At 36.2% G+C, this 18,168-nt stretch overlaps 1 protein-coding gene across 2 annotated transcripts in view; it reads right to left on the bottom strand.

Annotated features, from left to right (window-relative positions):
- Positions 1 to 18,168, bottom strand: part of Meioc (meiosis specific with coiled-coil domain) — a 19,396-nt gene continuing 1,228 nt past the window's right edge. For both annotated transcript variants that reach the window (XM_031353387.1, XM_031353388.1), the window contains exons 3-8: positions 13,459 to 13,616; positions 9,185 to 9,289; positions 5,572 to 7,444; positions 4,554 to 4,688; positions 1,314 to 1,494; positions 1 to 686 (exon numbers count right to left, since the gene is read on the bottom strand). In XM_031353387.1, coding sequence (XP_031209247.1) covers positions 457 to 686; positions 1,314 to 1,494; positions 4,554 to 4,688; positions 5,572 to 7,444; positions 9,185 to 9,289; positions 13,459 to 13,616 — 2,682 coding nt within the window. In that variant the 3' untranslated portion in view covers positions 1 to 456. The remainder of the gene's footprint in view (positions 687 to 1,313; positions 1,495 to 4,553; positions 4,689 to 5,571; positions 7,445 to 9,184; positions 9,290 to 13,458; positions 13,617 to 18,168) is intronic.

Genomic DNA, 18,168 nt, shown 5'->3' with positions numbered 1-18,168 from the left:
AAATACTTTTAAATCACAATCAAAACTTGTCTTGGTTACTAAACTGTAGCCATAATTGGGTTACAGTCACTTAGACTCATTATTTGGAATTATACTTACTAAGGCAGAACTAAATGAAACTTATCTCCTAGAAGAATTTCACATTTGCATTTACCTGCACTGAAGAATGGACTTAAGCGATTTTTAGCTGTAAGGGGATATTTAATAAAATAAACTTGCTATCTTTGACTACTCAGAACTCCTAGAATAATCAACTTTACCTTTGAGTTCCCTTTAAACTGTATCTGATTCATTCCAAGCAGATTTTTAAATAGAAGTTAGACTTCATTGAAGTATTAACTTTAAATCTGAAAGAAAATTAATGGACTGAAAGTTTGACAAGTTCATTAAAAATTTTAGCACATCTTGATACATTTACTTATCAGCTTTTAAACTCTTCCTTCTGCGGGCATTTCCTTAATGTTTACTTGCTTCACCTCTCGGGTTCACTGGATTGCTACTAGTTATGCTTTCATGGGCTCTATCTTCACAGTTCACTAGATCCTGGAAAGCCTTTTCCATCTCAGCGTGGCCCGCTGGACTTGCTGTTTTTGGCAAGGTCATCTGCAGTGCACACCACAGGGTAGTGCGTGCTTTTCGAGTAGCTACACACATCTCTTTAATTGCTGTAGCAAGAGCAAAAACATCTGTAAAAGAAATAGAGTTATATTTCTTATTATTCACTTAAACACTCCTTACATTTAAGAAGCTCAGTGCTGTTGCTACCAAATGATCAAACATTATTTTTACAAAAATGGTGATAGATAAGATAATGAAATACTTTGTTTTGTTTTTTTTTTAAATAGTTAAAAGCATTGTTACTTTGCCTTTGATCTGTATAGCAATAACTATGATTTGGTTTAAAAAAAAGACTATCTTAAAACAGGTATTATAATTAAATGCATAAAATTAGCAAACAAGAACAATATACTTTGGGAATAAACAATGTGGTGATCATTTCTAATTTGTTCAGATACCTGCTAATTTTAGAAATTCAATTTTTTTAAAAGATTTATTTATTGTTATTATGCAAGTACACTGTAGCTGTCTTCAGACACACTAGAAGAGGGTGTCAGATCTCATTAAGGATGGCTGTGAGCCACCATGTGGTTGCTGGGATTTGAACTCGGGACCTTTGGAAGAGCAGTCAGTGCTCTTAATTGCTGAGCCATCTCACTAGCCCAGAAATTCAATCTTTTAATCCCAGAATCTCATTTTGTTAATATTCAAATTAGTACACTACTGTATAAAAGAGTTTGAATTAAGGTTTGTACCTCTGTCATCTTGGCACCTAGGCACTCCTTGTCTTTGCCGATTTGAAGCGTTAACAATTTCATCCTTTCTACGTGACTGTACAATGTGAATTGACTCCAAATGTCTATCAAGAGCAGTGGAGATATTAGCATGAAGGGGAGAGCTTCGAAGACGTTCCATTTTGCCTAGTAAAGTCACAACCTGAGGGAAACATTTAAATTTTGATAAGGCAAACAAATCTTTAATGAAGTATAATAAGGAACAATAATCATTCAATAAATAAATGGATGCTTACTATGTCCTAAGACTATGGTAGTGGAAAGAAAACTGGAAATCTTTATATTTGTTTGTGTATGTTAATTCTAAAAGTTATAGTTGATTACTGAGAATAATAATGAAAAGATCTAACATTCAAACACATTTATGTCATTGACAGTTTCAATATCTGGTATTAGGTTTTTGTCAAGTAATAGCCCATAACAGCCTTGCTGTTAGTAAGAATCACCTAAAGAATTTCAGTTAAAGTCAGCAGGGCATGATCCCAGAACCTGGGAGAAAAAGACAGATGGGTCTCTATGAGTTTCAGACCTGGCCCACATAGCAATTTCCAGACCAGCCAAAACTTCATTGTGAGACCCTGACTCAAAAATATGTTAAAGGGGGAGGGGGGAAAGTTGCTGAAGAGATGGCTCAGTGGTTAAGAGCACTGACTGCTCTTCCAGAGGTCCTGAGTTCAATTCCCAACAACCACATGGTGGCTCACAACCACCTGTAATGGGATCCAGTGCCCTCTTCTGGTGTGTCTGAAGAGAGCAACGGTGTACTCTCATATGTAAAATAAATCTTAAAAAAAAAAAGACATGAACTATTTTTGATTAATCTTGTCCTCAACAAGTCCTCTTTCTGTGTCTCCAAAAATTTTTTTTTTTTTGGAGATCAGAAATTGACCATTCAAAATAACAGATTTTTTCCTAAGAGATTTTGTGTGTGTGTGTGTGTGCATGTATGTGTGTCTTGTCTGTGTGTGTGCATGCCTGAAGAGACCAGAAGAAGGTACTGAGAGCCTCTGAAGCTAAGTCACAGGCAGTTCTGCAGCCCACTAAGGGTACTGAGAACCAAACTCCTGTTCTTTGGATGAATATTAAGCACTCAAGCTCTAAGCTACCTCTCCAGCTACACCTGTTAAGTTTTAAGGCATCCATAATACAGACTAAATAAAGATTTAAATTTACGATGAAATGATAAAAAGTATTATAATTGCCAAAACTGCTAATAAAGATCAGTAGTGATTTTAGTGCTAGGATTAAAGGTGTACACCACACCTGGTTTATATGGCACTAGGGCTTTGTGTGTGCTAGACAAGCATTCTATCAACTGAGCTACATTATTTCCAGTCAAGGGAAAGTTCCCAATATTTTTGTTAGTGAACTTTTAAAAGGGTACCAGAGCTGTGGAGATGGATTACTGGATAAAGTGCTTGCCACACCAGTGCGAATACCAGAGTTCAGATTCCCAATACTCATGTAATCTTGGTAGCCTGCCTGTAATCCCAGTGCTCCAGAGGCAGAGACAGGATCCCTTGGGCATAGCCAAACTGGCGAGTTGTGGGTTCAAGTGAGAGATCCTGCTTTAATATTCACAGTGGACAGTGAGTAAGGAAAACAATACCAACCTCTGACTTCTACAGACATCTGCACACACATACATATACGCCATCACATGTGTGCCCACAGATGTGATGCAAACACACACCACACACTCCCATGCACATGAAAAGCTAAAACATCACTGGGTATATTAAATTAGTAAGGGGAGTTATATTTAATATGCCTAACATGTTTCAAGATCTAACCAATGTAAATTAAGGAACTTTTTAATTAATTGACATGTGACTATCAAGTAAGTAAAATAATTAACACTGGGAACTAATTATTAACAAGGCTGTTCCAAGTGTTAAACATTTTCTTCCCTTTGTACCCCAGTCAGATCCTTGAGGGCTAAACAGATGAACAATAACAATAAAAAAACATGTGCAAAACTCCAGTGAGGTAAAAATTATATTTCTCAATAGGGGAAGGCCAAAAGGGTAATGGAGGTAAGAAAGACACATAGCAAATGTTTTTCATCATGTGGAATCCAGATGTAAATGTATACAACAAAAGCAGAGAGACTACTTGAAGGGAGAGGGAACAAGAGAAAGTAATGGGAGGTAAAGAGCAAAGTATGGTGAAGCGTACTATCAAATTCCCATCACTTTTTATTTTTATTTTACATTTTTAAAAATATCTATTTGTATAATCAGAGGATAATGTACAGGAGTTGATTCTCTCCTTCCACCTACCATGTGGCTTCTAGGAATCGAACTTAGGTTGTCAGCCTTGGCATTCCGCACCTTTACCCACTGAGCCATCTTTCAGGCCTTTTAAAGCATTTTAAAATGTTGGTTTTAAAAGCATTCTTTCCATCAGGGGATCCTTTGCCAATGTGTATTTGAAGATGAATTCTTTAAATTACTAAAAATATATTATGATGCTGGGGATGTAACTCAAAGTTTCATACACGTTAAAGATAAATCTACCCAGTGATTAATAACCATCTCTGGCCCACTCACATTACTTATTCAATGACTATGGAACTATTCTTGTCTTTCCCTAATATTCAGCACAGTTTGAGAACCAATCATGAGTTTATCTGAGTTGTACTGGGGAGGTGCTTCAGACAGTAAAGTGCTAGCTGAGCAAGCATGAGAACCTGAGTTCAGATCTTCAGCACCCATTTTCAAAAAAGAGCCAAACATTGTGATGTCCACCTATAATCCCAGTGCTGAGGAAGTAGAGATGAGAAGGTGCCTAAGTCAGCTAGTAAGCTAGCCTAGATAAATCAGTGACTTCCAGGTTCTGTGAGACCCTGTCTCAAAAAATTAAGGCGAAAAGCAACTGAGGAAGACCTTACTGTCCACCTGTGGCCTCTATATGCACATACACACAAAAAATTTTTTCAACTATGTGTAAGTGATTTTATTATATTTTTGTTTGTTTTGAGCCTAGGCTGTTCTCAAGCTCACTAATATAGCTGAGGCTGGCCTTGATCTTTACCCCCCTGCTTCCACCTCCCAAATGCTGGCATTTAATATATATGCTATCACACCTGGCTGTAAATGTGATGTTAAAATCCTTTACCACTCTAACTTACTGAAATTCTTTAAATTTTTTTATCAAGTAATTTTTAAAAGTCTATTATTGGATGTTTTAATAGCTTACTCTGGCTTGTTCTCGAAGTTCATCCACAATTAACCGATCAACTCTAGATGGGTTGGAAGTCAGTCTTGGAATTGGAGTATTATTAGTACTGGATACTTTTTTTCCTGGATAATTCTTGGCAAGGGCTAATTCAGTCTGTGAAATATAATAGAGACTAGATCTTAAAAGCATGATTCACCTGTGAATATTTTTCACAGCCCTAAGAAATAGAAAAATTTCCCATTTAAATATAAGTTACTTGGTGTCAAAAGGCAATCAATATAAACCACATTTATATGCTAACTTAGAAAATGAAAAACTGAAAAAAGAAAAATAACAACAAATATAAACCACAGTACCATAAATTTTCTCATTATATTTACTTTAAAACTCTCCAGCAATTTAATACAAAACAAACAAACAAACAAAAAACTTCTGTAACCCAATAAGGAAGAAAATCTACCTCATAAGAACTTTTTTCTTTTTTTTTCTTTTTTTTTTTTTTTTTTTTTTTTTTTTTTTTTTTTTTTTTGGTTTTTTGAGACAGGGTTTCTCTGTGTAGCCCTGGCTGTCCTGAACTCACTGTGTAGACCTGGCTGTCCTCACTCAGAAACCCGCCTGCCTCTACCTCTCAAGTGCTGGGATTAAAGGCATTCGCCACCACTGCCCAGTTCATAGAAACTTTTAAAAAAGAAAATAACTGCTTCAAAACCCTAATCTTTCAATCTCTAAGTAACCTTTATAACACTGAATTAAGTACTGCACAGTATTTACAGAAAATCCAGCTAGAAATAAATACTCTTAGGCTGCACAATGGTGGCTCACACCTTTAATCCCAACACTCAGGAGACATAGGCAGGAGGATCTCTGAGTTCAAGGCCAGCCTAGTCTACAGAGTGAGAACCATGACAGCCAGAGCTACACAGAAAAGCCCTGTCTCGAAAAACCAAAAAAAGTACTCTTAAACCAAGCAAAGTAAGCAAAGGCAAGCAGATAGAATGAACATACTGTTACTTCTAAATGGTTAATTCTGTGTTACCTTTTTTCTCTCCTTTTCCAATGCTCTCCATTGTTCATAGCACTCTTCTAGACGAATATGAAGCTCACTAGCTGGTCCACTACGGGTTTTAATTGGTCTTTGAAATCCAAAAGTTGGCACAAAACCAGAAAAGGAATTATCACCATACATCATATCATTAAAATAAGGATATAAATGGCTTAAGTCATCATAAGAAAACAAATCATAGGAATCCAACAGCGGAACAACTGAATGTCCAAATGGGTGGGCAGATCTTAGGGGAAACCCATTTGAACCAAGTTGTTGAAAACCCTGATTATGTCGTAAATCTCCCATCATATAATTATTAGAAAAGCACGAAGCCTGTGTGCGATTCACACGGCTATTAATATTGTTGTCTCCACTTCCTTGTCTGTGGCTATTAAAATGACCCTGTGACTCTAACAGATCTTGATATGTATTTTGAGGCAAGCCATCAAAATGCTTTGGAATGTCCTCAGGATCATAATGTCCACTCTGGGGCTTGGCTTGAAAATTATGTTTGTTTACATTTTCTATTATCCCATACTGTGAAGCTGAATAGCTATCACAAAATCCATTTGGCTGCTTTATCTTTTTCTCTGTAACAGATTCAAAGAGATTGTCTTCTCCAGTTTTTGTCAGTCCTTCCATGTGATTCACAGATTGAATTCTTTCTGCACCATTGTAACTAAAATCAAAACTAGAAAATGTTGAAGGGTTTTCTTGACAATACTTCTGAAATAAATTGCTATTTGAGGTTAAATTTGTAGATGAGAGTTGGGGAAAATCTAAAGAATGGTTAGAACCTTTTGAAGCTGCACTTAAATGACTATTCAGTTTCATCAAGTTACCTTGATTTCGATAAGGAATAGGAAGGTTATTTTTTGTTTGAACATTCATCCAAGTTGGTCTGTTTATACTGATACCTCCTGAAGATGTTGCTGAATTTGAGAATAAATTCACTGATTTAAAATACTCAGAGTTTAGGGGATCAGGCTTAGCAAACTGTTGCTTTTCAGTGACATTAGCAAAATCATTATTAGATGGACAAGCTGTGTGAGGCTTTAGTCCATATTCTGATTTTAAGCCAAAATCAGCAGTGAATGCTGCTTCCTTTGCAAACTGTTTTTCTGTCAGATGTGGTGTTGTTTTTGGAAATGCAAAATTCTGCTGGTCAGGTATTGTCTCCTCCATTTTTTTCTGATTTGCTGGTTTAACTTGAAATAACTTTGTATAGGCATCTGCTTCCACAGTTGGTGTTTCAGGTGTACCATTGGCTAATTTTTTACCATCTTGGACACTAAAATTTGAACATTTGTTAAGCTTTGTCTTATTAGGATGAGCATATTCTGGGTATCTGCAATAATCTGCATTTTCATTATATCTATTAAATTGGGAAAGAAATATCTCTGCCCTTTTATGCTGTAATGGTGTTTCAAGACCTTTACTACATATTTTCTCTCTTCCATAAGCATAAGTATCAATTCCTGATTCTTTCATGTTATCAGACAGACCAGTCTGTGGTGTAAAACAGTTTTTGATAAATGGATATTCTTGGAAAGTTGCCTTAACTGTATCATTTGTTTGAATATTGTAACAGTTAGAATGATCACTTCTTGAGAGGTACAACCATTGTTCTTCAAGGTCTAACCCAGTATATCCATGATAAAGTTCATCCATCTTCTGCTGTGGTGTGAGAGTACTATTATGCAAGTATTGCTTTTCCACTGCTGACACAGACTCGCCGCTGTAAAACGCTTGCTGAGAGATAGATGTATCTACTGGCCTTTTGGTTTCTGTTAAGAGGTCATGGTGATCTACAAATCTGTTTGTGTTCATTGGCCAAACAGACTTTAAATTGGAGGAGCAGGTCCTAGAACAAGTAAACATATTTAATTACAATTTAAGCCTTAGAGACTTTATTTCTGGAAACATTAGGAAAGAATAAAAAGAAATTCTCTTGCCCCACTTCACCATTCTCAAGTCTTTCCCAACCCTTATTTATAAACTACCATAGTTTCCAAACAAGTCAATCATATGAAATGTGCTCTCTGATGTAAGAGTTGTGTGCCAAATAAAGGTGACCACATATATATGATGGTGCTTTAAGATTACCAGCGGAATTGGAAAATTCCCTTTGCCTTAGTGGCATAGCACAAAGCATTACTTATGTTTGTGGTACTACATGATTACTGTACTGCCAGTCCTTTAGTATGGGACACAGATATGTGTAATATATAATATTAAGTGATAATAATGACTGCTACTAGTTTATACATTTACTGTAGTATATTTCAAGTTTTTAGATTTATTTTTATTATTGTTAATTGTCTATGTATATGTGTCTGTATGTGGGTATGTGCACATATGTCCAGTTCCCTCAGGGGTCAAAGGCATTATATATGCTGGAGCTGGAGATATAAAAGGTTGTGAGCTGTTTCACATGGGTACTAGAAAATGGGCTTGAGTTCTTTGAAAAATAGCAAATACTCTTAATCACTGAGCTATCTTTCTAGCCCCTGTATATTTTTATTGCCTGTTTATTTTTAAATAAATTAATTATAAAATGGTCATTATACCAGTAGCAGCCTTATATATTCTAAGGTTACACTATCTCTCATTTCTCTCTCTCTTTTGTTTATATATTTATAGACAGGGTCTTGTTATAAGTCAAAGTCAATCTCAAATCCTCAAACCCTCTAGGTAGCCAAGGATGGCCTCCAACTCTGGATTGTACTACCTCAGCTCAAATTGAGATTATAGACATGTGTACCTACTTGGAGCACTTTATGGTTACTATGTCTTTTGACTACATCAAGTAGACACACTGAATGGTTGTCATATACCATTACCTTTGGGTAAGTACTATTTTCTTGACACTGAAATAGTGTAATGATGCATTTGTTGGAACCTGTCCCCATCATTAAGTAATGCACGACTATATGCATTTTAATTTTACTATCTTCACCACACTTTTCTAGAAGTCATTAGCCAATGCCTGAGGTGAGTAACTTTAGGGTCTTACATGAATTATACTAAGCAAATAATTTTTCCTTTGAATAGGTTATTATATAATTCAAAAGTATGTTGACCAAAATTTTTAATGAAAAAAGATGTGTTTTCCTTAAAATATTTTTGAAACTATTTTTGAAAGTATTTTAACTGGTTACACGTGTATGGCATATTTTCTTTTAATAGGGCACTTGGATAATATGGCTTCCACACCCAAATAAAACAATTAAAATATTTTAAAACCCCTACTACATGAATAAAATCCACATGTATTCCTGCAATGAGTTTTATCCTTCAAGGTCTGAGTTTAAAGCCTCTTGGTCCTTAAGCCAAACTTCAGGCTCTTGAACTTAAGGGAAATAACTATGATTTATGCAAGAATTTTTTTCAAATCAAAGTTCTTAAGCAAGCAAAACATTATACTGGACGTTCAATTGTATGGCAAGTACATCAGCAAAATCAAGGCTCCTAGAAACGAATATTTGAAAATACCTATTATTCTGTGATCCACTGTTAAATATAAATAAATATTAAACAACAAGGTAACCTAGTATATGTCAATTAAAAGGACTATTATACACCATAAAGTTCATATACTAACCCTTCAGCAAAATATGGCTGGGACTTATCCTGTTCTTCCAAAATGTTAGACACAAGTCCATATAAGTCTGTTTCACTGCCATAGTCATTTCTTTCGGTCTGAATCCTAAAAATGGATATCATATATAAACTATTTTATTTATTACAATATATCAATTTCTCCTTACATATTCCATTCTTTTTCATTTTTATTCCTTTTTCGTTGTGGTGCTAAAGATCAAATCTAGAACCTCATGCATGCTAGATAAGTTCTCTAACATTAAGCTACATTCTCATCCCCTTTATCTTTTCTGTAAGATAGACTGACTCTATACATCATTTCAAACAAAGAAAAGACAAGACCATTTTCTAGTTTAGTATATTATTATATAAATACTTCTCATTTCAAGTCCTATGCCTAGTTTATAAAATATGCTTACCTCTTATTTCTCTATAACATATGCTATTGATTTAAAGTGACCAATATATAAATTTCTGACCAACAATGTCACAGAAATGCTTGATACCACTCCTGAAAGCATGTCCAGTATAATTATACATCATTCTGAATCTGTTCAATTTTTCCATTTGTTATTTGAAAACCAAATGAAGCTAGAGGCATGATAGCACACTCCTTCAGTGCTAGCACTCAGGAGGCAGAGGCAGGCAGATATCTATGACTTTGAGGTTAGCGTCTATTCAGAGAGTTCCAGGCCAGCCAAGGCTACAAAGTAAGACTGTCACAAAAAACAAAAAACAAACAAAACCAAAAAAAAAAAAAACCCAAAAAAACAAAAATAAAAACAAAAAAAGGGGGGGGGGAGAAAGAAAGCAAACCAAAACCAAAACAACCACAAAACCATGAAACTCCTGTTGCTTTTAGGCCCTTGTATTAAATATTGGATAAAAAGATGAAATGTGATATGGACATCATAGACAACATGGTAATTTTACAGTTGTTCATTAAATATAGTAGTTTATGGGCTATCCCTATTATCTTTGCCAAGTAGTGATTAAGCTGGAGTTTCACATCTCTGAAATGCTACACAGCAATTAATAGACTCTAATATAGTGGTTCTCAACTTTGAGTCATGACCCCTTTGGGGGCTTTGAATGACCCTTTCACAGGGTGTCATCTAAGACTATCAGAAAATACAGATATTTATCTTGAGGTTCATAATGGTAGCAAAATTACAGCTATGAAGTTGCAACAAAAATAGTAGTATGGTTGGGGGGCTGCAACAACATAGGAACTGCATTAAAGTGTCACAGCATTAGGAAGGTTGAGAACCTCTGGTCTAATGCATGAATGAAAAGACACAAACACTTGGAAAATTGCTATTTTCTACTTTTTCTATTTTATTTATTTTATGTGTATGAGTACACTGTAACTGTACAGATGGCCGTGAGCTATCATGTGTGTGGCTGATGGGAATTGAACTCAGGACCTCTGCTGGCCTAGCTCGCTCCGCCCTGCCTCCGCTCGCTCCAGCGTAATTCACTGTAGCTGTCTTCAGACGCACCAGAAGAGGGCATCAGATCTCATTATGGGTGGTTGTGAGCCACCATGTGGTTGCTGGAATCCGAACTCAGGACCTTCAGAAAAGCAATCGGTGCTCTTACCTGCTGAGCCATCTCGCCAGCCCTACTTTTTCTATTTTAAAAAATAATAATTCTTTCCTAAATATAATGTTTTGCTGTTTTAAAGCATAGCTTCTAAGCAAGGCATGGTGATACGCACCTATATTCCAGCACTCAGAAGGTTAAAGCAGGAAAATTACTGTAAATTTGAGCATAGCCAGGGCTACCCAATGCAATCCTGTCTTCAAAAGAGAAAAAAACAAGGCCAGGTGGTTTAATCCCAGCACTCAGCAGACAGAGGCAGTCGGATCTCTGTGAACTTGAGGCCAGCCTGGGCTACAGAATGAGCACTAGGACAACCAGGGCTGTCATAAAGAGAAAACAAACAAACAAAACCAACCAAACAACAACAAAAAATTAGCCAGGCTTGGTGTTACATTCCTTTAATCCCAGCACTTGAGAGGCAGAGGACAGAGATAGATGGATCTCAGAGTTCAAGGCCAGCCTGGTCTAGATAGTAAATTCCATGGCAGCCAGAATTATGCAGAGTGACCCTGTCTCAAAAATAAAAATCAATCAATCAATCAAACTCTAACACTGAGTTGTTTGAAGCCAGCTTAGGTAACCTGTCTGAAACAACAAAAGAGATCATTTTTTTCTTATTTTCTTCACAACACGTCAGATTGTTAGAATAAATAATTTAGAAATAAATAATTGAGAAATGTAAATATCAGCAGTCATTTAGTTATTGGTTGAATCTATAATTGTAAGAAATATTAAAATTGTATTTTACAAGGTTATGTGAGTTAAACTATACATTGAACAAACTACATACCACCAAGTCTAATATTTTTCCACTATAGAGTGTTAGTTCATTAAAGATTCAATTTGAAATTTTCTTTGTATATAAGATCTAGAAAGTTTTCAATCTAATATTTGCCAAACCATTAATAATTATCATTTTGGGAGAAGAGATAGAGTGGTCAAAGTAAACTTTTACTTTCTTTAATACACGTTTCTATAAAGTTTGAGTTTTTTCTGCTTTCTTTTCCTTTTGAGACAGAGACTTACTATTTATAGCTCTAGCTGTCCTGGAATTCACAATGTAGACCAGGCTGGCCTTTAATTCACAGAGACCTCCCTATCTCTGCCTCTTGAATACTGGCATTGAAGGAGTGTGCCCAGACTGAATTTTTTCAATAGTATCTGTCAACTTTAGTTATTTTTGGAGAATTGTGTATTATATAGTCTAATATTTAATTACCCATACTTTTAAATTTTCAGTGTTTTTTATTAGTAGGACTCAACAAATATGTTTCCTTATTAAACATACATCAACGCCTCTATTAATAGCTCCCTATATGAATAAATGTAAACATCAGTCCGAGTAAGCTTCTCTTCCCAACAGCTTTCTGTAATGTTTTATTTATACACATACATATGAATACCAGGCTGTCCTTGAACCCACAGAGTACCACCATATCAGCCCCATTCTCTTTTAAATCCTCACTTGCAGTCCCTGGTATGTTATTATTGTCATTATCTCCTTTACTATAAAATTATAAAGACAAGGCTAATATTTACGATACTAATTCTATTTTCCCTATATAAGCAACTATTTGACATGCAGTAAGCTCTTAATGTTTGCAGGGTAGAAAATATTTTATGTTTAGAGTTGGCAAGATGCCTCAGCAGGTTATAAGCACTTACCACCAAGCCTAATGACGTGAGCTCCATCCCTGAGACATAACAGAAGAGAACCAGCTTCCTCAAGTTGTCCTTAACACAGGCACACAGACACAGACTAACAAACAGACTGACTGACAGACAGACAGACAGACAGACACACACACACACACACACACACACACACACACACACATACTTTTTGAAACTTTAAAAATGTTATCTTTAGAAAGAAGAACTTGGGCTGGAGAGATGGCTCAGCAGTTAAGAGCACTGACTGCTCTCCCAGAGGTCTTGAGTTCAATTCCTGCAACCACATGGTGGCTCACAACCATCTGTAATGGGATCTAATGCTCTCTTCTGGTGTGTCTGAAGACAGGGACAATGTACTCACATACACACAAATAAAAAAGAAAGAAAGAAAGGAAGAAAGAAAGGAAGGAAGGAAGAAAGAAAGAAAGGAAGGAAGGAAGGAAGGAAGGAAGGAAGGAAGGAAGGAAGGAAGAAAGAAAGAACTTAAGAACTTAAGACTGAGACTTAGGACCCAAGAACTGGCTCAGTACTTAAGAAAACTTCTTGCTCTTGTAGAGGATGCAGGTTCAGTTACCAGTACCCAAGTGGTGACTTACAACCAATCATTAACTCTAATTTCAGGGGATTCAAAACCCAGCTGAACTCCACGAGCAACAGGCATGCATGTTATATACAGACATACATGAAAGCAAAACACCTGTGCACATAAAATAATCTAAAAACATTTTAAAAGAAAGTTGAGACTTATGTACTACTGCAGATCCAGCACTCAAGAGGTAAAGGCATAAAGGTAACAAATATGAAGCCAACCTCTGTCTATAATCATTAACTAAAAATTATAAATAACTGCCTAATTGATGCTTTCTTAAAACTATGACTAACATAAAATTATAATCCCACAATATTAAAATAGAAGAGATAGAAATTTAATATGCTTTGATCCCTGTGAAACCAAATTTTAAAAATGCATTGAACCTGAGAAATTTATTAACTTACCTGTTCTTTACACTGATCTGAGAACTAGAAGGTTGTTTAATATCATCTCCGTAAGTAGACCATGGTGCATAGAAGAGTGAGGAGTCCATAGAACTTCCATACTCTGCTGATGAGGAAAGTGGAGTGCAGGTCTGCCTTAGGTCTACATTGTCTTCATTCTAAAATTTTAAAGAAATATTTCCACATTAGAGAGATCAAATTTTCATTTATTAGAGAGTATTAGCAAAATAGTAAGAAAACATAATAATGCAGGTGTTAGAAGAAGTTGGGATAGCTACTCAAGAACTCTGTCAAAAGCTGGAATATAAACATCTGTGGGGCATTACAATCTGCTGCAACTCCTCAACTCTGTTTCAGCACTGCCACCGAAGCAACAACGACAATATACAAAAAAATGAACATGGTTTTGTTGCAATAAATTTTTATGTACAAAAAGTTATTGATCAGATCTAGAGTTTTTGTTAAACTAAAGATATAGCAAGCCTCTATTAATAGCTCCCTTATATTAGAAAAAAAAGGATCAGCCAATGAAACTGATCAGTGAGTAAAGGTGCTTGCCACCAAGTCTCCTGACTTGAGCTTACATGTTCAGGACCCACATAGTAGGAGAGCCAACTCCTTCAAGTTGTCTTTGGATCTCCACACATGTGCCACAGACACAAATGCCCTGTCTCCCCCTCCAAAAAAATGATAAATGTAATCTTTTTTAATTCATAAAGGTAGGAGCAGAGAGATGGTTCAGAGGGCTAAAGTGCTTGCCCTTGAAAGCCTGATGACCTGAGTTCTATCCCTGCAACCCACAATGGATGAGAAAAACTCCAAAAGTTGTCCTCTGATCTCTCTGTGTGTGCCGTGAAATATGTGCACTTATATTCACATGTACATATCATAACACAGTAAAAATTTTAATGTAAATGTTATTTTAAGAAGTAGATATTATTCCTTTAGTTCTCTTTGCAAAAGCTTACTGATAGCTATAATTGCTGTAGTTTTAATATTTGAAACACAGAAGACTGTGTGTGGATACTGGTGGTATTGTTTTAAGTAAATTATATACAAAATTTCCTTTTTTTTTCCTAGACAGGATTGTAGAAGTTTAATCTGGTTCTTCCTCCCTGCCCCATGCTCCCAGAAAGACTCATACTTAAAACATATTTACATATACCTTGGCCATATATAGCTAGGCTCTTTTATAACTAGATTATCACTTAATATAACCCAATTATTCTGATCTACATTCTGCCACATGGCTGGTTACCTGTGCTTAGGTACCATGCGTACATTTTGTCACATCTTTCTGGGTGAATCTCTCATACCTGGCTCTGTCCCAGAATTCTATCTGCCTCCTGGATGTCCCACTTCCTACTTCCTGCCTAAGCCATAGGCCATCAAATTTATTATTAACAGATGCTACATCCATACAGACATAAAAACATAAGATATTCTTTCTACACAGGACCTTATATAGGCAAGGCTGGCATTGAATTTATCAGGAATGGCCTAAAATTTCTTAACTCCATGTCGCCTCTCCTTTCAAATGCTACTATTTTAGGAGTATACTACCATGCCCAGCTTTACAAAATATGTTCAATGAAAAACATACAACTATGTAAAACTTTTTTGTTTTCATAGAAATTCTACATATATTATTTTATTTAGTCAACTTAGGAAATGAGTATTATCTCTTTGTTGTTGTTGAGACAGAGTCTTGCTCTGTATTTCAGACTGGTTTGGAACTCATTTTATAGCCCAAGCTGGCCTTGAACTCACAGCAATCCTCCTGTCCCAGATTCCCAAACACTGGGATTACATACACAGGCCCATTTGGTTTTTCTATTTTAAAAACAAAGAAACTGAGTCTGAGAATATATATAGCTCAGTAGCAGAACACTTGACTATTACCATAAAAAATAAAACAAAACCAAAAAACAAAGTTACAGATTACTCAGCAAATACATGGCAAAATTAAGCTAAAACTCAAAATCTTACTCCTAAACAAGTGCCTTTTTCACAAATTTTAAATTTTTGAGCCTATTTTGTATTTCCAAGAGATATTGAAAAATATAAAAAGTATTGTCATCTCTTTGGAGAATGTAAAGCTATTACTACAATTAGAAGGAAATACAAGGAAGCAGGTGTGACAGCACTCATCTGCAATCTCAGCACTTCCAAGATAAGAGTCAGGAGAACTCGTTCAAGGTTAGCCTCATATATATGACCAGTTCAAGACCAGCTTGGTCAGTATAAGATCCTGTCTCAAAAACTAAAGACGACCTTGAATTTCTGATCATTCTCCCTTTACCTTCTCTTCCCAGCACTAGATTATAGGTTGGTACCACCATACCAAGTTTATGCAATGCTAGGATCATACTCAGAACTTTATGCATGTTAGGCAAGCATTTTACCAACTAACCTATACATTCCTAGCCCAAGTATGTAATTTTTGATAAAACAATCAACTAAAATAATATGATGAGAAATATATGGATACTTTTCTGTTAAAATATTTATAAAAGTTTGGTAATATATAAATATTTGGGTAAATGTTAACTATACTACTTATATACTTATATATATTAAATAATTAAATGGAATTAGTTTCAAGTAAATTTTAGGAGAAAGATATTATAGGCAATAGCAGAGAAGTCTAGTCTAGGGAGTGAAGTATCTGGATTTCAGGAATTGGGGATGTACCTCAGTTGTTAAGAATGCTTGTTTAGCATATACAAAACTCTGAGTTCAAACCCATCATCCCTTAATCTGGTGGTGGCCACACCTGTAATCTCAACTCTACAGAGGTAGAAGCAGGAAGATCAAAAGTTCATGATCATTTTCAGTTAAATGGTGAGTTAAAGGCCAGCATGGTTTATATGAAACTGTTCAAAAAAAAAAAAGAAAGCAAGGAAGGAAGGAAGACTTGGATTCTATATAAGGCATAAATCAAACTTCAATTTCTCAATCTGTACAGTAGATATAATAAGTTATTATTCCAACGCTGGAGAGATGGCTCAGCGGTTAAGAACACTGACTGCCCTTCCAAAGGTCCTGAGTTCAAATCCCAGCAACCACATAGTGGCTCACAACCATCTGTAATGAGATCTGATGCCCTCTTCTGGGGTGTCTGAAGACAGCTACAGTGTGCTTACATATAATAAATAAATCTTTTTTAAAAGTTATTATTCCTATGAATTGTTATGACTAGAAATATATCAATACTGATGACCTGTTTAAAATTTTCCAAATAGAATTTGCACGGGGCAAGAGAGATAAGCTCAGCAGGTTAGAGTACTTGCTGCTCTTGGGAGAATATGCAGGTTCAACTCTCAGCACCCAAATGATGGCTTTCAACAATTTAACTTCAGTTTCAGGGATACTGCCTCATTTGTCCTTCACAGGCAAGCACATGGTGTACATAAAAACATGCAGGCAAAACACTCATACACATTTCAAAAACTTTATTCTATGCCTGATTTTAAAAATTTTTGTCTTGCCAGGCCTAGTGATGCATGCCTTTAATCCCAGTACTTAGGAGGCAGAAGCAAATGATCTGAGTTGGAGCCCACCCTGGTCTACAGAGTCCATTCCAGGACAGTTAGGGCTACACCAGAGAAATGAAACTGTGCTTTGAGAAACCAGAACAAACAAACAAACAAACAAAACAAAAACCCCAAACCAAACAAAGTTTTAGTAAGGTAAACAGTAGCATGTAATTAAAGACACTGTAAAGAAAATTAAAGGTATAAACATTTTTTCCTTTAAATTATCAAGTGCGTTTGAAATTAAAAACTAAAAAGTATTACAATATGTGCTTAAAATAAAACTATTATCTAGTCATAACTTTCTTACTTGCTAAATAAATTTTTACATTAAGGACAGGATGGGGAATAAGCCAATGAAAATGTTTTTCTTGGAGGGCTAGAGAGGTTGCAGATCCGTTAAGAGCACTGGCTGCTTTCCTGAAGGATCAAAGTTCAACAGGGGCTCGAAATGCCCTGCTTGCGTCTCCAGAGGTGGAGCACAGACATACAAGCTGGCAAAACTACCATACATATACAAATAAATAAATAAATAAATAAATAAATAATCTTTTTTTTCGAGACAGGGTTTCTTTCTCTGTGTAGCCCTGGCGGTCCTCGAACTCGCTCTGTAGACCAGACTGGCCTTGCACTCATCCGCCCGCCTTTGCCTCTCTAGTGCTGGAATTACAGGTGTGCACCAACACTTGCCTGGCTTAAATTTCTTTTTAAAATTAAAAAAAGAAAAAAATTTTTTCCTCATGTCCAAAACCAAGCGTGTATTATGCGAACTCTAAAATATTTTCCTCTGGACCAGTCAGATGGCGGCAGGGTGCTTGCTGCTGCTGATCCTGAGGACCTGCGTTCAAACCCTAGGACCTGCTGGGTGGACACTAAGCGCTGAAAAAAAAAGTCCTCTGGTCTCCACCTGTTTGTCATGGCATGTTTCCGTGCCCCTCCCTCATAAAAAATTATACTTAAAAAAATAATGTGGTGTTTATATAGAGCTAGATAAACATAATAATTAATAATAATACCCCCCCCGTTTTCCCCCAGCTTCTAACTGCGACTGTCAGCACGTACGGGGACTGGAGCTGGAAGTCCTAGGTTTGCGTTGGAGTGTAGGGGGCGGGGTGGCTACAAAGGGAGCGCTGGGGGAAAGGCGAGGGGGGGAGGAATGGGGAGGCGAGAGGGG

Source organism: Mastomys coucha, unplaced genomic scaffold (assembly GCF_008632895.1).
Source record: "Mastomys coucha isolate ucsf_1 unplaced genomic scaffold, UCSF_Mcou_1 pScaffold5, whole genome shotgun sequence".
NCBI lineage: Eukaryota > Metazoa > Chordata > Mammalia > Rodentia > Muridae > Mastomys > Mastomys coucha.
This window is presented reverse-complemented; position numbering and strand designations above follow the sequence as displayed.